General features: G+C 38.8%; 1 protein-coding gene across 1 annotated transcript; it reads left to right on the forward strand.

Annotated features, from left to right (window-relative positions):
• Positions 1-8,112: 8,112 nt before the first annotated feature.
• On the forward strand, positions 8,113-22,316 carry LOC109429210 (solute carrier family 35 member B1 homolog). The gene is made up of 3 exons (XM_019705099.3): positions 8,113-8,489; positions 8,550-8,911; positions 21,635-22,316. The coding sequence occupies exons 1-3, from the start codon at positions 8,291-8,293 to the stop codon at positions 22,079-22,081; spliced, it is 1,008 nt and encodes a 335-aa protein (XP_019560644.3). The 5' UTR covers positions 8,113-8,290; the 3' UTR covers positions 22,082-22,316.
• The last annotated feature ends 357 nt before the right edge of the window (positions 22,317-22,673 follow it).

Here is a 22,673-nt window from a genome sequence, read left to right on the forward strand (position 1 = left end):
ACATATGATGGAAGTTTACTTGACATTTCATGAACTTTACATGATATGTCATGTAAACTTCTGCGATATCCCACGCTCCAATTATGTGCCTCATATGTCACAGAATTTTACACTCTTTTTTCTATCTGTGTACACAGATCGAAAAAAGAGTGTAAAATTCTGTGAAATATGATGCACATGATTAGAGCGTGGTATATCACAAAAGTTTACATGACATATCATGTAAAAGTCATAAAATATCATGTAAACTTCCATTATATATCATGTAATTCAGCATGACTCTGAGCATTTAAATGACATATAACACAAATTTACATGATATAGCATGTAAACCATCATAACATTAAGTTTACATGACTAAAATTAAGTTTACATTACGTGTAAATATCATTATTTTTATCAGTGTATGAGAAGCGGTTACACTTGAAGGATAGCAGCCACAATGGCCGACTTTGGCACCTACTCGCGATTTTGAGCGCACAAATCTCTTCGTAAACAAAACCAGCGCACCTGAGCTTATTATTTTAATCTTATTACAAGTGAGCAAGAACAAAATAATGAAATGCATTATTGTTTGAAGCTTGCTTTGTGCCTATGAAGTTGTGATGCACTGTTGAAGCGGGATTTCAAGACGTTTGTCCTTAACCCTAGTTGGATTTTGGGATCAATATAACCCAGATAGGCACACTGAACGTACACTTCGGCATCGTGGTGCGGAAAACCTAACATCTTAGGATTTTTAAAGCTGATCGTTCTTAGCGTGAGTGTCGCGATGCAAATTAAGTTAAAACAAAACCATAAAAACTCCGCATATAAATCCGATTCATGCCTTTCTGAGCTTCAGCATTCACAATCATCTCGTGCTGTCGAAGCTTTTTGCGATGAATTCATTTTTCTTCTGTTTCTGTCTCCCGGTACCGCTCTCTGTTTCCCTCCCTTGATAAGGATCCAAGGTAGACAAATTCCTCCATTACCTTGAATGTCTATAAGATAACATCCCAGGCGAATTTCTGTCGAGCTCCGCCTAGCATTTTTTTTTTGCGCATTCACCGCCAGTCTCTGGGGGATAATGTCAATTTTCTCTGCAAAGCAAATAAATTGGCAGCATTTCATGACATTCGTACTCCGGATGTAGAGCCGGGCTCGTCGCATAACACCATCCAGAGCGATGTTGAAGAGTAGTCATGAGAGTCGGCCACCCTGCCGCAGTTATATGCAAATAGGCATTGTAGTTTTGAGGAATCAAAGTGATTGGTTAAGATTTGTTTCTAGTTTCGTTACCTCCATGGTTTTTTCCATAGCTTGCTGTAGTGATTCCATCATGAATTCTTCCAGAGATTTTATCTAGGGATTGAATCACACATTTATTCGGGGATTTGTCCTTGGATATCTTTAGAGGTTCCTCCAGTGATTGTTAAAATGCTGTTTTCCAGGTTTCCTTCAGGAATTTCTCCAGAGATCCTTTGGGGATTTCTCCATTTACTCCTTCCAGATTTCTGCTAAATATTGTTCCAATAGGTTCATTTGGAATTATGTGATTGATTGATTGATTTGCCTTTATTATAGAGACTTTCAGCCCTTGGCTTGGAATTATTTGAAATGTTTTTGCAGGAATGTCTTGCAGAAATTCTTTCAGAAAATTTTACTAAAGATTTTTCAAAAATTAACCCAGGAGTATCTTTAAAAAAATGTTCACAAATCCTTTAAGAGTCCATCCAAGTATTCCTTCAATAATTCGTCCAGAAATTAGTGCAGACATGGATTTCTTCAGATTTTTTAGCCAGGGATTCCTACAGAAATTCTTCCAGAAATTCGCAAAGAAATCGCTCCTGAGATTCCCTATGGAATTCCTCTTGAGATTGCTTCCGGCGTTCATCATGGAGTTTCTTCACAAATTCCTCAAATAATTCCTCCAGGGACCCGGAAATTCCTTCTGTGATTCTTTCAAAAAAAAAAAAAAACTACCAGAATTATATTAAAAATGCCTCCAGAAACTCTTCTTGGCATTCCTTCAGGAACTCCTCCTGGAATTCTTACAGAAACTTCCCCAAGAATTAATCTAAGACTTCTTCTAGGAACTGTGAATTCCCTTAAGAATTCATCATGGGATTGTTTCCGAGATACCTCCTGGGTTTTTTTCAGGAACTCTCCCAGGGATTCCTTCAGGAACTGCTTCAGGGATTCCTTCATAAGTTTATCTACGTAGGTATTCTTTTTAGGATTCCTTAAGGATTTCCTCAGGAATTTCAACGGTTTCTTCACAGTTTTGATTTCTTCTATACTTCCTCGTGGGATTTCTTCAGAAGCTCCCCTTAGAATTGCATCAGAAATTGATCCTTGGATTTCTTCAGGAAATCATCCTGAGAATCCTCCAAGAATTCTTCCAGGGATTCTTCCAAAAATTCCTCCAGATATTTCTCTGGGAATTCCTGTAGGAATTTCTTCAGAAACTTTTCGTGGGATTCCTCCCAGAACTCCTCTAGAGATTCCACCTGTTATTCATTCAGGAATTCCTCCAGCAATTCTTCCAGGGATAGTTCCACGGAATTTCTTCAAGAATTCCTCTAATTATTAAAAGAATTTCTTCAGAAAGGAATTTTCGGCTCTCAGTCTAATAAATTGCGTTGATTAATCTTCTATCATCGCCAACGTTTCGGTCCGGCTATTGCACCATCCTCAGGGCTCGATACACAAATCAACAGGTCACACAAATTTTGTAAACGTTCAAACAGCCGGGTTGTAAAAGGTCACGCCGTTAGGTACACTTTTGGGCCATTCATTCCGGTTTGGCTTGGGGATTCCCTGGCTGGTGTACGGATACAGATTGGAAACAGCAGATCAGTAAGGGAAATATTCTGTACCGACCGGCTGATAGCAGGTAGTATCCGTACACCAGCTAGGGAATCCCCAAACCAAACCGGAACGAATGGCCCAAAAGTGTACCAGACGGCGTGACCCTTTACAACCCGACTGTTTGAACGTTTACAAAATTTGTGTGACCTGTTGATTTGTGTATTTCTATCCAGGAATTTCTTCAGGGAGTCCTCCAGGATTTTCTCGAGGAAATCCTACAGGGATTCTTCCAGGGTTTTCTTCAGGACTTCCTTTAGGAATTCCTCCAAGGATTCATCCAGGAATTCTTCCATAGATTCCCAAGGAATTCAGGAAAGAATTTCTCTAGGGATTTCTTCAGAAATTCCTCCATTTTTCCATTAATTCCTCCATGAACACATCCAGGAATTCATTCTGTTATTCCTGTAGGGATTCCTCCAGAGCTTCTTCATGAATTCACCCAAGATTTCCTTCAACAACTAATCCAGAGATTTTTCAGGAATTCCTCAAGCGATTCTTCCAGAAATTCCTCCAGGGACACCACCAGAGTTTCCTATAGGAATTATGCCAGGGATAACTCCAGGAATCCTTCGGGGAATTTCGCCGGGTAATTTTCCCGAGGTACTTCTCCAGAAGTTCCTCCAGGACTTTCTCCAGGAATACTTCCAGGAATTTCTTCATAAATAAGCGATAATTCATCTAGGAATTCATCGAACGATTCCTTCAAAAATTTCTCCACGATTTCCTCCAGAAGTTATTTCATGGGTTCCTCCAGCAACTCCAACAGAGGTTCTTCCAGGAATTCCATCAGTCATTCCTCAAGGAATTCCTTCAGGGATTCCTCCAGAGATTCATCCTAGATATACTCGAGGATATATTCCAGAAATTCGTCTACCAAATACTCCAGGAGTTTCTTCAGGAATTATTTCAGGAATTCTTCCAAGAATTACTCTACGAATTCCTCCAGGATTACTACAGGAATTCCTCTAGGAATTGTTCCGGAAAATAACCCCAGGAGCTCCTACAAGAAATATTCCAGGAATTCATTCTGGAATTATTCCAGGAATTCCTTCAGCAATAACTGCAGAAGTTACTACAAGATATGTTTTAGGAATCACTACAGGACTTTTTTTTAGAAATTTGTCCAATTCCAATTATTGCGAGAAATATTTTTAGAACACCTAGCCAGAATTCCTCCAGAAAATAAAAATTAAAAAAAGTAACTACGAAAACTCCTCCAGCAGTTCCTAAAGGAATTCCTCAAGGAAATCTTTCAGGAATTCCTCTAAGAATTTCCCTAGGAAATTCTTTAAAAATTCCTTTACAAATTACTACATGAATTCTTCCAGAAATTACTCCAGGAATTCCTCCAGATATTTTTTGCCTTTCTCGTACACCAAGGTGTACCGAAAGGCTATATGTTCACTCCAAAAACGAAAATTTGATAGAGCCCCCGGAGGGGTCAAGTGTTATATACCAATCGACTCAGCTCGACGAGTTGAGATGATGTCTGTGTGTATGTATGTGTGTGTGTATGTATGTGTGTGCGTGTGTATGTGTGTATGTGTACAAAAAGGTCGCCTCATTTTTAGATAGTAAATATGAACCGATTTCAACGACCGATGGTTCATTCGATGGGGTACATTGTCCCATTGTTTCCTATTGAAAATGGTTCAGATCGGTCCAGCCGTTCCGGAGTTATGGCCATTTAGGTGTTCCGGACCGGTACCCCAGGAAGGGGCCAGATATGAAAATGCAACAAACCCATGCATGCGACCCATCAAACCACGGCATTTTCGATTATCTGATGAACGGGATGAAGGAAAATAGTCTCTGACTATATCTGAACCGGTAGTGTTCCGGAGCCGGCTCCGGGTGTCCCGCCGGAAGTGGCCAAATAAGAAAGTGAACATAACCCATGCATGCGACACGTCAAATAGCGGATTTTTCGATAACCAGTTGAATGGTAAGCAGGAAAATAGTTTCAGACCATGTTTGAACCGGTAGTATTCCGGAACCAGTCCTGCCGGAAGCGGCCAATTAAAAATGTGTACCAAACCCAGGCATGCGACACATCAAAGAGCGGCTTTTTCGATAACCAGATGAACGGTAAGCAGGAAAATAGTTTCAGACCATGTTTGAACCGGTAGTATTCCGGAACCAGTTCCGGATGTCCTGCCGGAAGTGGCCAATTAAAAATGTGTACCAAACCCAGGCATGCGACACATTAAAGAGCGGCTTTTTCGATAACTAGATGAACGGTAAGCAGGAAAATAGTTTCAGACTATATCTGAACCGGTTGTGTTCCGGAACCAGTTCCGGATGTCCTGTCGGAAGTGGCCAATTAAAAAAGTGAACCAAGCCCATGCATGTGGCACATGGAAGAGCGGGGTTTTTCGATAAGCTGATGAACGGTTAGCAAGAAAACAGTTTCATACCGTATCTAAACCGGTTGTGTTCCGGAACCGGTTCCAGGTGTCCCGTCGGAAGTGACCAATTAAAAAAACAAAACCAAACCCATGCATGCGAAACATCAAATCATCAAAAATGTTCGTTAACCAGTTACACGGGCAGCAAGAAAATAGTCTCTGACCGCACTTAAGATTACCGGCAGTGTTGCAGAATCAGGGTTGGATCCATTGCTGAAATTACGCAGGTGATCAAAATCGATGCAAGCGATTAATATGTGTAAAAGAACAAAATCTTGATAAAAATTTAAGCGATCTTGTCAAATTACATCATTTTAGATTCCTGAGGCGTCATTTTACAGTAGGATGGATCAACGTTGTATGGAAAAATTTAAATTTTATAGCACCAATCCCCTTCTGCGTCTAAAATTACTGCGAACAATTTTGATGCAACTGGTTGAGTCGTCGCGCTCTGTAACACGGTAGAAATTTGAATGGGCTTTAATAGGGGAAATTTCGATTGCTTGCACTTTTTTTTGTCAAATTTTACATGAATATAATAAATATAACTAATGGTAATAAAATATAGGCTAAAGTGCGCAGAAAAAAAATTGCCGAAATGTCTTGATAATGATCGGCATCCAGTGCTAGTGAAGGTGGTCAAGCAGTCAACTGAGAGATTTGATATTTTTTAACTCGGCCTATACGTTTAACATAGCGTCGGAATATGAGCCATCAATAAGTTTCCAAATTCAATTATGGCTTTGATAAAATTCTTGCTTTTCTGAATAAGGCTGACACAAATATTGATTTTCTCTTAAGTCCAGAGGGGTCCCCCCTTGGAAATTTTGGTCGGAATTCAACATCTTGAAGAAGTGCACAAATAAATAAACCAATAGATTTGTCAATTTTAAAGTGAAATTAGAGTCTTTGAGAAGTTTTTTTTTATCAAAACCGATGAGTTAAGGCGAAACTGGAAGCCTTTCCTCATTTTTTGGTTTTTGATGTACTATTAAATAACGAAGCAACATTTTCAAAATCGGTTTTCGTGCACTTGTAGAGTGTGGATCAGGGTATCTTCTGATTTTTTTACGCGGTTTAAAATGTTTTCCGTTTTTGCAGAAACCATGTTTGAACAAAATTTCACAAAAATTTCTGCAAAAACGAAAAACATTTTATGCCGCGTAACAAAATCAGAATATACCCTGATCCATACTCAACATGTGCACGAAAACCGATTTTGAAAATATTGCTTCGTTATTTTATAAAAATTCAAAAACCAAAAAAATTAGGAAATGCTTCTAGTTTCGCATTAAGCGGTTTTGCTTAATTTTTTGAAGAATTTTTTCATCAAATACATTTATTATTTATCAACTCCACCCCTCATTGACGAGTCAACGAGCACTGTGACAAAAGAAGAAAATGAGATTTATTCCGTTCTAGAGTATTCTCAGGATTCAGGAACACTTCGGCTTATGGCCGGAAAAAATGTTGAGTAGGCTCAGTGTACCAGTTATGGCTATAGTACCTAAAATTCGCCATAGTTGATTTTCAACCTTTTAAGATACAAATCAACAAGAAAAAAATCGTGAACAACAGATCACGATCACAAAAGATGATTGCAATCATTCAAACTTCACAATTTGCTCAAATTGTGGTAGAAATAAATCATTTTCCTTAACTTTTCGGCCTCCTTGCACCCTATTTCGCCATAGTGTACCAGTTATGGCAACTCCCATAAGAAATGCATGTAAATAGTGCGAAGTGGAACCCAAATTAACAAATGTGTCCATAACTGGTACAGGGTTCCTATTATTGGCACACACCGTAATAAATACTAAAAGTAGTTTTGGCTCCGTTTTTATGTTTTTCCTGTAAAGTATGAAAACTAATCAATCATTTGACTTATTGTTTACATTCGTCGGTCTTCTTCTTATTTTTGTAGAAATTGTTTTTCTTAGGTGGTGCGATAACTGGTACAGGCACCCTACATATTCGACGAGAAAGTCACTATCACCACTAGGTGGATTAACCTGGGTTTTTCAAGAAATTATTGAAGAAATTCCTGGAAGTGTTCTTATAGGAATTCTTGGAGTCATTCCTGAAAAAAAATCTTCAAGAAATTTCTGGAGAAATTCCTAGTGAGATTCTTGGAGGAATTCTTGAAAGAATTCTTGGAGGTATTCATGAAGGAATTCATGGAAGGAATTTCTGGAAGGTATTGTTGGAGGAATTCTTGGCGGATGTCTTGGAAGAATTCCTGGAATTACAAATTTTGGAGGGTTTCCTGAAGGAATTCTTGGAGGAATTTCTGGAGGATTTTCACATGGAATTCCAAGAAGTATTCTCTTCAGGGGCTGAGTTTCTTCGGTATATTTCTGCATGAATACCTTAAGGACAGACTTGTTAGAATCCCAAAATGGCCGCCACAATGGCCGACTTTGGCATCTACTCACGATTTCGAGCGCACAAATCTCTTCGTAAACAAAACCAGCACACCTGATCTTCTTATTTTAAGTTTATTACAAGTGAGCAAGAACAGAATAATCAAATACACTGTTGTTTGAGGCTTGCTTCTTGAGATTTGTGCGTTTGAAGTTCTGATGTACTTTTGAAGCGAGATTTAATGACGTTTGTCCTTAATTAATGGTTAACTTACATGACCCATGGATACACCATCAAGACTAGCTAACGTTAGTAAATTAACTACAGATTCCCGGCACGACGTGGCGCTAGCAGATAACCATCAACCAGCCAAAATGTGTCTCGGCTATGTTGCATGTGTGTTCGTGGTTTCCCCTCCAAAGTTAGCTGTGCGTTCCCTTTATTTTGTTTCTCATTTTCGTCTGTAAATACACGCAACAGCCTACCTGTCATCGAAAGCTTGACGTGTACTTTCAACTCAACACCCCCAGTTCCAGCGAGCGGTTCGTCGAAGAATGCTGTTCCGTTGCTGATTTCTCTTGGAGACTGATCAGTGTTTTCTGTATTTCTTGTCGTTTTTTTAAGTGACGCGTGTCAACAAAGTGACACGACTCCCGACCGGTAAGATGTCCGATAATAGGAAAGCCATTATTGCGGCCGTGGGCATCTTTGTGTGTTATTTCTACTTCGGAATCATCCAGGAGAAGATCACTCGGGGCAGGTACGGAGATGAACCGCAAGAAGATGGAACGCGAGGTGAACAGTTCACCTTTGCGCTGGCTTTGGTTGGTGTGCAGTGCATCTGCAATTGGGCTTTCGCCAAGGGTTTGTAACTACAGAGAATATCAAGGTTCAGGATGTCCATTGATCTTTCTTCTATTTTAGCAATTCTTATCGCCAGGCCACAGAACCAAGATACTACACCGAAAGTGTACTATGCGTCCAGTGCTTTGACTTATCTGTTGGCGATGATCAGCTCCAACATGGCTCTGCGGTGGGTTGCCTATCCGATGCAGGTGGTAGCCAAATCGGCCAAGCCAATTCCAGTGATGCTACTTGGAGTCATGTTTGGTAGGAAATCCTACACGTTGCAGAAGTACATGTTCGTGCTGTTGATTGTGATTGGAGTGGTGCTGTTTATGTTCAAGGAAGGCAAAACCAGCAGCAGTCCTCTTGAAAAAGAAGGCATGGGCCAGCTTCTGCTGGCAATGAGTTTGATCATGGATGGACTGACCGGTGCCGTGCAAGTAAGTATATGAAATAATAGTATAGTCTTTGTATATGTTCCGTAAAACGGGGTATCATTGATCAGCGGGATAACATTGATTTACTTGATTATGCCAATGAAATTTTAAAGCAAAGTATTTTCGTTAATTCAACTAATGGAAAAATATGGTGTTTCGACATCTGCAAAAAAAAATGCTACAAAATTACATGGAGTTCATGAAAACCAAGTTTGAGTCATGTACATTCATTGCACAATTATGGGTCACACACAATTATTACTCACTTTCCACTTTAGTAGATAAATACTAATTAATTGCAAGCTTTTGTTAGCCATTATCATTTTTCGTTCATAAGTTGATTTGTTTTGTGTTACTATACGTATCGCACACGGGCTTATACGTCAAAACATACATACAGGTCGGACTCGATTATCCGGAGACTCGATTATCCGGGATTCGATTATCCGGAATTTTAGACTCGATTATCCGGAGTATTTTTTATTGAGATTTTTTAAATATTTTAAAAATTGTGGTTTTCCTTGACATGACTTAAAGTTCAAAACTAACATGTTACCGTTTAGTAAAATAAATACAATACAATACAATACAATTTAATGTAGAAATTCGAAATTCTATATTATTATAATACTGTGCTGACCCGATTTTGGGAGGCCTCGATTGCGTTTTCTTCAAATATTGTCGGTTTTCGGATCCGATTGTGTTAGCTTTTGTAACAAGAATAAGTGTTTTACATTCGGCATACTATTTTACAATCAATCTTAATATAGTTCATATATTTTGGAATCATATACAAATTACGTAACAAACAAATCTCTCGTTATATTTGAAAAGGGCCAAACAATTTAAAATTCGTTTCAGCGAAAAAAATAATCCTTTAGGGAGGAAGTCCTTAAAGTACAGCTGGAATTTCTTCATGGATTATTCCAAAAGCTCCTTTTCCTTGAATTTCTGCAGAAACTCGTGCTTGTATTTCTTCTGAGTTTTTAGGGATTCCTCCAGTGATTTTTCCAGAGACAAATGAAGGAATTCCTTTGAAGATTTCTACAAGGATTCCTTTTGCGAGATTGTGACCGTTTTTGTGTTAAGCGTGTTTTTGCGGAATTGACATCACCGCTCTCAGTTTACCTGTGTATCATAGATTTATTGCGCAGAAGCTCTTTCTGGGTTAGAATATTTTGTAATATAATCCAAAAAGGCAACCATCGTTGATCTGAAATGAGAAATGTTATTTGTGACGTTCATTTTTATTTGCCACACAATTATGTTTTATGATTTAAGCTGTCTACACCTGTTCCACTTCACCTATCGTCTATTGTCTCCTCTTTGTCAGGACACAATCGGGTTTTTAAATCTAAAACTAATATATTGATTATTTTATTTTATTCAAAAGAGCACCATTTTCTGGGCCACTTATATTATTTTAGAGTGTTTAGAACTTTATTTTGGTACTTAAAATCATTTTTTTTTAAATCACCTTTTCACAGCTGGGCAACTGTTTGACCTGCCTTCGGCAGAAAACTCCATGATAAAAAAAGAAATTAAAAAAAATCACAGCCCTATTCATTACATTTTTCGTTCATCAAAACTGACAAAAAATAAAATAAACCACACCCCTTCACCATCCTCAATTAACTGTATTGTTTCTTTGATAGAATCAGTACCTTCATGTAGTTTAAAATTCACAAAAAGCTATGCCGATTTTGTCAGCCTAAAATACAATCAAGGTCCCACTGTATCAATATTCAAAAAGAACGCATACAACTTACGTCACGCTTTACGAGGAGAGGGGGAATTCAACATAGTGTGACTAGCAATACAATAATTTCAGGGACTGATTAAACCAGTAAGACTAGGAGGAAAGAAAAAAATAAAAAATGTGTTACGTAATTTATGGACGTCCCCTAATTGAAATTTCTGGCTATGTCACTGCTTCATGCATACAAAATAATATAAAGATATACTTTTCCATACGTTTTTAAATTAAAATTTATTATTTTTTTCGTGATTCGATTATCCGGAGAATTCGAATATCCGGAATGAAATAAAAATCAATACTCCGGATAATCGAGTCCGACCTGTATTTTCAATATTTTTTTGTTCGGCGCAAATCCATCTGTCAAAGTAACGCTTCGATTGTGAATATCGGAAAGTGCGTGCGCTGCTTTCGTAAACTTTGTAAAAGCGAGCAACAAAATGACCCATGATTGTTACACAGCCAATTTTGACCCATTATTGTGGTTTTCATTAGTCACCATCATTTTAGTAATTTTCACCGCCTAATGTGAATTTTACAAGCAGATTTTTATATAAAACAATGAAAAGGAGTTTCAATGTAGATAATATAAAATAAAAATTATGAAAGTGTTATTTTTGTACGAAGAACGATTCATATCATGAAATGATTGTTCCTTGAGTGACCCATAATTGTGCAATGAGTGTACCAAAAATAGTTGCTTCTTTAATTAATACATTAGACTTGAATATGACTATTATATTTACAACATTCATACTTGACATACCTTGGGATCAATAATATATATATATATATATATATATATATATATATATATATATATATATATATATATATATATATATATATATATATATATATATATATATATATATATATATATATATATATATATATATATATATATATATATATATATATATATATGAAACGAACACATTGTTTATGATGATATGAGCCATTTTACGAACCGACAACAATGTTGATGATGATATTGGTTTTCACATGGTAGTGACACTACCTTCTGTTTAATTTTCATTCATTAAATCAGCCCGTAAAATGAACTGTAACAAAGCATTGAAAATTGCCAGAAAATAGTTTGGAAGCGTCACAAAAAGACAAAAATATCGGCAACTTTCTTTTAACTCTCTCAAGATGTTAGGTTTTTGGCATCATAATAGCGTAGTGTACGTTCAGTGTGAATGTCTGGGTAATATTAACCCAAACATCTTACTAGGGTTAAACATAAATGTCTTTTCCTTTGGCGTCATTACGTAACAAATTACGTAAGGAGCACACTCCGCGTAGCTTCTGAAAACTTCTTTAGCGCCTAATCCTTTTAAACCAATGTAATTTCAAATTGCTGAAAGACCCATCTTCTTGATTATTATCTCTGGAACTGAACAAGCGTCAAAAGTTGCCAGTTGATGTCATGACAAGTAAGGCATTCTCAAACATGTGGCTGACAACAATGTCATATCGTTGTTTGCTAATTTCATTGCACCCAGGAGGAAATGTTAATCGACGATATCATTGATTATCCAGAACTAATCAGCATTATGACCTGGTCACGCGTACGAACAGAAACTTGAACCGGAAGTGGTGTAAGGGAACGTTCAAAAATTACGTCCAACATTTGGTGGAGGGGGGGGGGTGGTCTAGAAAAGTGTGACAGTACGTGTATTGGGTATAGGGAAATTGCGTGACAGAGCGACAGAGGGGGAAGGGGGGTCTAGAAATCCTGAAAAACGATGGACGTAATTTTTGAATCTTCCCTAAACAGAAAAATGTCATGACATTTTTTCATGAAATTCCGTGACATTTTCCATGCCCGCTCACCACTATCGCTGTTTGACACAAATTTGAGTAATTTCACGAGGATTGATATTTCCGTTTTTTTTAATTCTGACTATCGGACATTTTCTTTTCCTTCGGTTTATTGATCATTCGGGAGAAAAGTACTCTTTCAGTAGAGGAAAATATGCGATTTTCAATTGAGCCTTAGGTGAATCTCGTCTCAATACGGAAACAAAATGAGAATTTACATCGTGCTCAATGATGCCTTTTTGATTCTTGTAGAAATCCTTATTTTTAGAGAACTTTCTCTTGTAATTGCTTCAGGAATTTTTCAAACAATTTCTGTAGAAATTCCTTTAAAAAATCTTCAGGATGTCTACTACCTGGAAAAACCTGGAGAACCGGAAAATCTCAAGGATTTTATTTAACATGAAAAGTCAGATAAATTTTGCATGGATAAAAAAATAAAACATTGAGTCGTATGAATTAAAAGTTAAGAATTTTATTAGGGTATGTGTTCCATCAGTAATCTCACGCTCCCATATTCATCCTATTCGAAAACAAGCAATTACGGCACCGATTCACTCCGTTCTTTTTGTTTTCATGGGTGCTCACTTCTAACAAAAAATACAAAGATGAGAAACAAAACAAACAGTGCTTCAATTCTTTGTTTTTCGTAGGATGAAAATGGGAGCCACATGCTTAATAAGAGAACCAATACCCTACTTGTAAATCTACTCAGAAATAGTACGTTTCTTTCCGGAATTTCTTTGGAAATACCACTAGAAATTCCTCCCAGACTTTTTAACAAGATTCCTTCCGTATTTTTCCACGCAATTTGTCCTGTTATTCCTTTTTGAATTCCTTCATGATTCTTACCAGCATTTTTCTAAGATTCAAACATTTCTTCCGAGATCCTTCTTTGAGAATCTTCACGGATTCCTTAATTCCTATAGATTTCTTCTGTAATTTTAACGCCCATACAGAACTTCTCTAGAGGTTTTTCCAGTATTGCTCCCAGAGTTCCCGTGGGTTTCCACCAGGATTTATTCCGAGATGTCCACAAGAGTTTCTCTCAGGATATACCGCAGATGTTGCCGCGGAATTGCCTGTTAGAGTTTCTCTCCTCTTGAAGGATTTGTTCCTGGGGTTTCTACTAAAGCTCCTCCAAGGGTTTTAAGGAGCTTTCCACTAATTTTCTGCAGGAATTCTTTCCAGGATTTGTTCAGAAGTTTCTTTCATGATTTCTCCAAGAATTTTCCGATAGCTTTTTTTCTAGAGTTTCTCCTTGGATTTCTACAGAAGCTTCAGCTGGTACGGGATTTCTTTGGAGAATTCTTTTGGAATTTCTCCCAGGACTTCTTTCGGAAGATTCCTTCCAGTGTTGATCCTGGGGTTTCCTCAGAGATTTTCGGAATTTATCCTGGACTTTCTCCTAAGATTTTTTTGGAGAGTCTTTTGGGAGCTTCTGCTGGCATTTCGCATGGAGTTTGCCCCGTGATTTTTTTTTCGGATATTTTTCAAGGATTTTCCTTGCAGTTGATTATCTAATTTCTTTCAATGATTCACCTGAGATTGTTTTCTTACATATTTTCTCGGGATTATTCCTAGAGCTCTTACCGGAATCTCTACCAGAAATTATCCCGAGATTCTGGATGTAGGGGAGACTGGGGAGACTTGATCCCTTTTTCTTAATTTACCTGAAACTTTAAAAAAACACAAAACTAGATCCGATTTCCATACAAAATGACAGGTAAACATCTATTGCAAGTTAATACACAACATAAGGCCTTCAAATTATTGTTAAAGTTTTCAAAACTGTGTTTTTATGGAGGCATGTCTTATGATGTATTTTTCAAAAATGGGTGACACTTGATCCTCCTTTGAGCACATGATTTATTTAAAGGGAAAATAATTCCAGAGTCTTCCTATTGATTTTATTTTCGAATTTTCTCGTATTTTCGATGAATATGGAGTGTTAGAAATAGTAAGATTTCCTTAAATTTCTAAGGACATGCCGTATTTTCAAAATGGGAAGACTTGATCCCCCTTTTCTTGGTTTGTACTAAAGTTATAATTATCTGACACATTTTATCGTTGAATCGACTAGAATTTCAAGTAAATAGAGGCTTCCGAATAGAATTTAATTTTTCACAAGTATAATGTGTGTATAATCCTCGAGGGATCAAGTCTCCCTATGTCACTGTTGTGAATACTAAGCTGAATTTATTAAAATATGTTAACAACAACCTTATTTGGATAAATAAGTTTGAAAGTATTTTATTTAAACTATGTGCTGTGAAATTTTGACACGATTTGGTTCAATTTTCACAAAGTTATTGAGATTTTTTGGAATCGTCTAAAAGATTTCTGAAGGACTGAAAACAAACCATCAGCCGTTAAAAAATAATGCAATGTACAATCGAAATCACCTGTAGCCAAAACATAGTCGTTTATCCAGGAGTAGTTTTGAAAAAAAATATGCTAGAAGAAAAGAAAAATGTTTTTGATTCCGAGCAAATATGGGGGGAACAAGTCTCCCCAGGGATCAAGTCTCCTCAGTCTCCCCTATCTTTTTGGAATTTCTTTGAACATTGCTCCCAGAGTTCTTGAGAGATTTTGTCAAACAGAGTTTTCTCGGATTGCCGCCTGGGATAAGCTACGAGATTTTTTTTAAGAAATTCGGGGAAATATGTGAGGAAATCCTGAACAAATTTTGTGAAAATCTCCGCAAAGACTCATTGAAAAAAAAAACTTCGGACCATCGTAATAAATCCTGAGAAAAGCTGGGACATCTCGGAAAAAAGTTCTGGTACTAATCACAGGATGAAATATAAAGGAAATTTAAGGAAAATCTCCGAAAACCTCTAAAAGGAATCCCGGGAGAAATTACGTGCATAATCCCGCAGATAAAACTACAAAAAAAAACTGAAAACTGTCTCTGGGAGAAATTTTTGGAAGAACATCTGTAAAAACCCTGAGAGAAACTGTTGAAAACTATCGCGAAATCACTAAGATAAATTCTTGGAAGATTTTTGGAATTTTTTGGAAAGATCTCCGGGAAAAATCCATCTAGAAAGTGGAAGAAAATCTGTGAATTACATGTGCTAGCAGAATCGTGAAAAACTTCGAAAAATCTGAAATCGAGAAAAAATCTCAGAATTAACTGTTTATGGAACCTTTTGAAATACTTTGGAAAACTGGAGAAAACCAGAAAAGAAAATCCTTTGATAATTTCAAGAAAAAACTCTGCGAGAAACCGGAATTGAATTTAAAGAAGGAATCTTGGAAGAAATTTCAGAAGAATTTGAAGGAATAATCATGGGTAGAATTTCGAAATCTTAACATTACTGCCACCACCAGCACAGAATTCAATTATCCAAGTTCATATTCAAAACTATGTATGGAATTTAACGGTTATATAATCTGTTGAGTTACTGATAGAACACCTGAATGTTTTTTTTAGTATTTGGATGTTATTGTCGAGGGAAATGGCAAAGCTATTTTTGGCAATCAACCCAAAAGAACTCTGAAAAAAAATAGAATATCCTCTAAACTGTGTTTGTATTATATTCGAAGAAGTTTTGTCCAACAGTTTTTCAAAGAATTCAGCGATTTATTGGAATCTCTTGTATAATAAAACCTGGAAAACTCAGAGAATTTTAATTTGTCTTTTATGTAGACACCCTGTTCTTGCTGAGAATTCTCATAGAATTCATGCTAGAATTTCTCAAGCCATTGGTTCTAAGATTCCTCTAGGAATGGCTTCAGATATTCCCCCAGAGCTTCATCCGTGGATTTTTCCAGGAACTTCATCTGGAATCCTAACAATGATTTCTTCAGAGATTTCTCCGATTCTTCTAGAAATTCCTTTGGGGATGCCTCTTCTAAAGCTTTCTTCGTATATTGGAAATTGTAAAGAACTCCTGTAATTCCTCGGGCAATTTCTTCAGAGATTCTTCTGGTCATGTTTTTGGCTTAGAACGCTTTAAAAATTAAAGTGAAACGACCGATACTAGCTTGGGCAGAGTGAGTTATAACATGCTTGTCAATCAGATGTTGGCCCATTATAGTTTGTTGAAAGCCAAAGCTATGATTTATGAATCAAGTTGCGCTATCAGGTATCAGGTATCAGTAGGTCGGCTCTAGAGGCACGTTCTCCTCCATTTGGGAAATTTGTGCCATCGCCATGAACACGAGCCTATTCATCATTTACCTGACGGAGAAGGGAAGGAAAAAGGATAGGAGATGGGAAAGGACAGGTAAGGGAATAGGATCGTCATACTCGCAAAAGCGTACCACAATGGGTTCACATAGCGTCCTGAAAAGGACACTGTAATAACGCATAAGCGTGCCACAATGGGTTCGAACAGCGCCCTGAGAAGGGCACTGTGATAATGCATAAAGCGTAAAGAGAGCCTATAGCTCTTTACCACAGCGGGTCAAGAACAACAGAACGTCCTGAAGATTCAGGTTTCTGAAGTCAGTTTCACTTAATAAGTGTTTCCCGAGTACTCGGAAACGCAATTGCGCAAAAGCTGGACAGTTACATATTAAATGATACGAAGTTCCATAATCGGATTCACAGCTATCACATGCAAATGAATCAGCTTGCTGAATATTCGCCATGTGATAACTGAGTCGGCAGTGGCCAGTCAATGCTTTGACCAGCATGCTGCAATTCTGCTTTGACAGATTTGTTAGATACTTTGCCACCCCTAGAGATGGCTCAGTACAATACAATTTTGTTTGACGACATGACTCCAAACTATTCCAGTATTGTTTGTGCTGAGTGGCAGCCCAGGTGTCAATCTGAAGCTTCACCCAACACTTGGATACCGGAATAGCTGGCTCAGGGCCAATGAAGTCATGTGATGCTCCAGTGCGAGCTAACTCATCAGCCAATTCATTTCCAGCGATGGAAGAATGGCCAGGTACCCATACAAGGTGAACAGCGTTTGCTGAATTCAGCTCCTCAATTTGAGTTCGACAAGCGATAACTATCTTCGACCTGGAGTTGGCCGAAGCAAGTGCTTTAATAGCAGCCTGGCTATCTGAACAGAAGTATATTACTTTGCCCATTACGTGCTGCTGAAGTGCTGATTGCACTCCGCACATAAGAGCAAAGATTTCGGCCTGAAAAACGGTGCAGTGTCTGCCAAGTGAATAAGACTGATACAGCCTTAGCTCACGAGAATAAACACCAGCACCTGCTCGACCTTCTAGAAGGGAGCCATCAGTGTAACATACGATGCCGTCTGAAATACTTCTCTCCAGATAACCAGATGTCCACTCTTCCCGGGAAGGGAATTTCGTGGAAAATGTCCTATATGGAAAATTACAAGCAATTGTAAGATCACTTGGAGCAAGGACAACTTTGTCCCAATTCACCAAAAGTGGAAACAACGAGGTGTGTGTTGAACTGCGGTTCACAGGAGTTTCCTCTAGTAAACCGAGTACCCATAGACGGTAAGTGCAAGAAAGTGCTTCTTGTTTGAGATGAATGTGTAGTGGGACAACGTCAAAGAGAACTTCGAGCGCTGCCGTGGGAGTTGAAGAGAACGCTCCAGACATCGCCATTAAGCACATCCTTTGGAGATGGCCTAACTTTGATTGGACCGTTCTCACTTCGCCCTTTTGCCACCACACAAGACATCCATAGGCCAATATTGGCCGAACAACAGTTGTGTAGATCCATTTGATATACTTGGGTTTTAGACCCCAAGTTGTACCAAAGGTTCGCCGGCATTGCCCGAAGGCCATACAAGCTTTCTTGATTCTGAACTCAACATGAGGTGTCCAGGAAAGCTTGGAATCAAGAATAACTCCAACGTACTTTACCTGTTCAGTCACATTGATTTCAGAATCAAAGAGACGTAAAGTTCGAACACCATTACGGTTTCGCTTTTCCGTGAAAAGAACAATAGATGTTTTACTCGGATTTACCGAAAGGCCATATTGGCGACACCAACCCTCAACTACCTGAAGAGCGTTTTGCATCAGGTTGAAAAGGGTGCTGATGCACATACCGACTAACAATGTTAGGTAGTCGTCGGCAAAACCATAAGTAGGAAAACCGCTATTATTGAGTTGCCTCAATAGCGTATCTGCTACGAGATTCCATAAAAGTGGTGATAAGACTCCCCCTTGGGGGCATCCACAAACACTCAATTTCCTAATCGCCGCTTGACGCAATGTCGAGAAGAGATGTCGGTTTTTGAGCATTTGGTGAATCCAATTGGAAATCATTGGAGATATACCATGACCCCGTGCGGCCTCCAATATGGCATCGAAAGGCACGTTGTCAAAGGCACCCTCGATATCTAAGAAAACACCCAAGCAGGATTGCTTTTGAGCGAATGCCTTCTCGATATCGTAAACAACTTTGTGTAAAAGAGTCACAGTGGACTTTCCAGATTGGTAAGCATGTTGGTTCACATGAAGAGGCACATTGGCCAGATAAACATCACGGATGTGATGATCCACAATGCGTTCTAAGCATTTCAGAAGAAAAGAGGTCAAACTGATAGGTCTGAAGCTCTTTGCTTCTTCATACGACGCGCGACCCACTTTCGGAATAAACTTCACAGTAATATCCCGCCAGGATTTGGGAATATACCCTGTAGCAAAACTGCAAACAAGTAGTTGTTTCAAAACATGTTTGAAATGATCAAATCCCTTCTGAAGCAAAATAGGATAAATCCCATCTGCCCCAGGAGATTTGAAAGGAGCAAAGCTATTAAGTGCCCATTCAATCGATTCTAAAGTTATGATACTCCGAGCCGAAGCTAAAGAATCATAACTACAAGAAAAGACATCAGGTTCATCCGAAGATGTAATATCCACACATCCGGGGAAGTGTGTACTGAATAAACATTCTAAAACTTCCTCATCAGAGGAAGTGAAATCACCATTTGGCAAATGAAGTTCGTTCACTTGAAAATCCTTAGATTTTGCAAGGATTTTGTTCAATCGACTGGCTTCACTCAGACTGGAAACATTTGTACAAAGGTTTTTCCAGCCGGATCGTTCAGCAGACCGAAGAGCTTTCTGGTAGGCCTTGCGAGCCGACCTGAAAGCCTCCGATCCAGCCGAACGTCGTCTGTTCCAACTCTTTCTACATTGTTTCCTGAGCTTCGCCAGATCGGAGTTCCACCAAGGGGTTCCTCTTGTGGTCTTCACAGACCGCAGAGGGCAGGCTTCTTCAAAAGCTTCCATGATGAAGGCCGTTGTAGTATCAACGGCATCATCTAAATCACTTGGAGTGTCAATTGATGGTGAGTATCCATGAAATTTGGCTGCAACCAAATCGGTAAAGAGATCCCAATTGGTTGACCGGGGATTCCTGAAACGCAAAGTTTGCGAAGTAAAATTCACATGTTCAAACAAGATGTAACGATGATCAGATAAAGATTCTTCATCTGACACATGCCAATTGGTCAGCTCATGACTAATTCTGCTAGAGCAAAGCGTTATGTCTAACACTTCCTCTCTACCAGATACCATGAAGGTTGGGCGGTTGCCTATGTTAAGTAATCCAAGATCTGTACTACTCAAGTATTCCATCAAACTGGAGCCTCTCAAATTGATGTCTGAGCTGCCCCAGATTATATGGTGAGCATTAGCATCACTACCAACAATTAGCGGAAGGCCTTTTGAAGTGCAGTATGCAATGACTTGCTTGAAAGCATCCGTAGGGGATGGTTCATCATGCGGTAAATAAACCGAACAATAAACGTATTTCCTGTTGAGGTTTCCAACAGATACATCTATTATGATAGCACATACATCTCTGGTAGTTAGTTCAGAGATGATTGTAGCAACGATTGCGTTGTTGACAAGCACACATGCTCGAGGCATGACACGTGAGTTTGCCATTTCATTTTTACTGAAAGTAGCAAACACCGGATTCACAAGGTTTCCTAAATAGAAATTTCCCTTACGAAAGTAAGGTTCTTGTACCAAGGCCACTTGGGCTGTACCATTTTGCATAAGTCTACAAAGATTGATCGTTGCTGTTCTTTTGTGCTGAAGATTGATCTGAGCTATCCTAACCGTAGCCACTACCCAAACTAGGCAAGATTAAACTCTTAACAATCACAGCACAAAAAAGAACAGCAACAATAAAGCCAGATCGGTATCGAATTGAGTGCGCCAAAGGCGAGGATGCACAGAATACACTGTGTAAAACGCATAATGCGAAACCATATAGGTGAAAATCTAAACTAATTAATAACATCTTCATAATCCCGCCCTTATTCAGCCTCAAGTATGAGATTGAAGAAGGGCAGCTGATTGTCTCGGAGAAACACAAGGTCCACCGCGCTATTGCTCCGGTTAGCACAGTAAGGGCAAATACTGTGGAGGGTGCCCTGGTACTCCACAGGCTCCGTTTGCGGTTAGGTTTTTATTAGACCCCCCTAGCCATTCATTCCTAGGCACGGTAAGCATAAAGCCGCATAACACCATGAATTAGGGGTCACCTGATTAGTGGATTCCTACCACTGGAACAGGCGGTCCGTAGTGCTATTCTTAGCCAGTTGAACTAACCGCTACCGACACTACACAGCTATCTAGGCTGATCGGGAAAAGAAGTTGATATTGGTGATCAACTTCATACGGGCCCGAAAAGCCGGCAAATAGTTTGTTGAAAGCCAAAGCTATGATTTATGAATCAAGTTGCGCTAACCGGTGCAGCTTCCGCTGCCGTATACAGTCTTCTGTAAACCACGATTACCATTACCAACTGTAAGAAGACTGTGTATAATTAGAGAAATCATGATATGAAGAAGAAGTAACTGATGGAATACTTCTAAGTCAATTTTACTGGAAATACCGCGTAAAGTTTAACTGAAAGACCTCTGGAGAAATTCTTGAAAAAATAAGAAATTCATAAAATTTAGAAATTTTCCAAATGCTGTGTCAAGGGAACTGCCATTTTCGTTGAAACTTCCTCAACGATGTCCCCAAAATAATTCCAGATAAAATGTCTCAAAAATGTATTTGGAATCCCCAAACCATCATAGAATATTTTCTCTGAAGAGTTCCTAGTAAAATCCCTGAATCTTTGAGAAATCTCAAAACCTCAGTGATTTGTTGAATATAAACAGAGTCATCGAATAACTTGACCAATAAATACCTAGTATTAATAAAATTTCTTTTATTCCTAACAGGAACGCATGCGGCAGCACAGCTCGCCATCGGCTCAGCACATGATGCTGGCCATGAACGGGTGGAGTACGCTGCTGCTCATCCCTGCGCTGTTCATTACCGGCGAAGCCATGGAGTTCATCGCCTTCGCTACCAAGTACCCCCAGATGTTGGGACACCTAGCCACGCTGGCCCTGGCCGGTGCCCTCGGTCAACTGTTCATCTTCATGATGGTGTCGTCCTTTGGAGCTCTGGCTTGCTCGGTGGTTACCACTACGCGAAAGTTCTTCACCGTACTGTGCTCGGTGCTACTGTTTGGAAATAGCCTTTCCAGCCGGCAATGGATGGGAGCCGTTCTGGTGTTCACCGGTCTGTTTGCCGATATGTTCTTCGGCAAAAAGGGCGCCGCTGCCGGAAAATCTCCCCCGAAATCGAAAGAAAAGAGCGAGATCAACGGGCTGCTGAAGTGAGTTCGCATTGCGAGACTGCTGATATTCCAATTCTTTCTCGCAATTGTGCAAGCACAAAACCGTACCCACATTTATCATTGAAACAAATGTACAATAAGTAGGAATTTATTATGGATTGAATCCAATCTTCAGTGTTGAACATCGTTAAGCGACGGTGTACCCTGTGAAAATAACTTAGTGCATCTCTTAACCATTTATTTAAAATGAATGCGAAATATAAATTATTATTTTTTGATTCGTGAGTTGGTAATTTCGTTGTATACAGAGAACATCCCTCATAAGCAATACATATTAAAATATAAAGAATCCAATACCTCAAATGGCAATTACTTGTGGTGGGCTACTCCATAAATGGACTGAATCGTCACTGATATGATGACGATGGGTACGTTGTTATGTTAACAACGAACAATTCACAAGCTCATGAGAAGCGGTTATGCTTTGTTGCTGATCGGCAAGAATTTTCACACCTATGTGTCGCGATGAAAGGTAAGTGAAAACGAGATCATTATAGAGGAGAGTGGTGTACGCTGTGATTAAAAACGTATTAAAGAAAGCATAGCTACACATTTAATTCATTCATGTAGGCTAC

Source organism: Aedes albopictus, chromosome 3, assembly GCF_035046485.1.
Source record: "Aedes albopictus strain Foshan chromosome 3, AalbF5, whole genome shotgun sequence".
Classification (NCBI taxonomy): Eukaryota; Metazoa; Arthropoda; class Insecta; order Diptera; family Culicidae; genus Aedes; species Aedes albopictus.

Coding starts and splice junctions, on each gene's coding strand:
- LOC109429210 (XM_019705099.3), top strand. CDS start 8,291: ATGTCCGATAATAGGAAAGCCATTATTGCGGCCGTGGGCATCTTTGTG. Junction 8,490..8,549: donor CAATTGGGCTTTCGCCAAGG/GTTTGTAACTAC, acceptor CTTCTATTTTAG/CAATTCTTATCGCCAGGCCA. Junction 8,912..21,634: donor GACTGACCGGTGCCGTGCAA/GTAAGTATATGA, acceptor TATTCCTAACAG/GAACGCATGCGGCAGCACAG.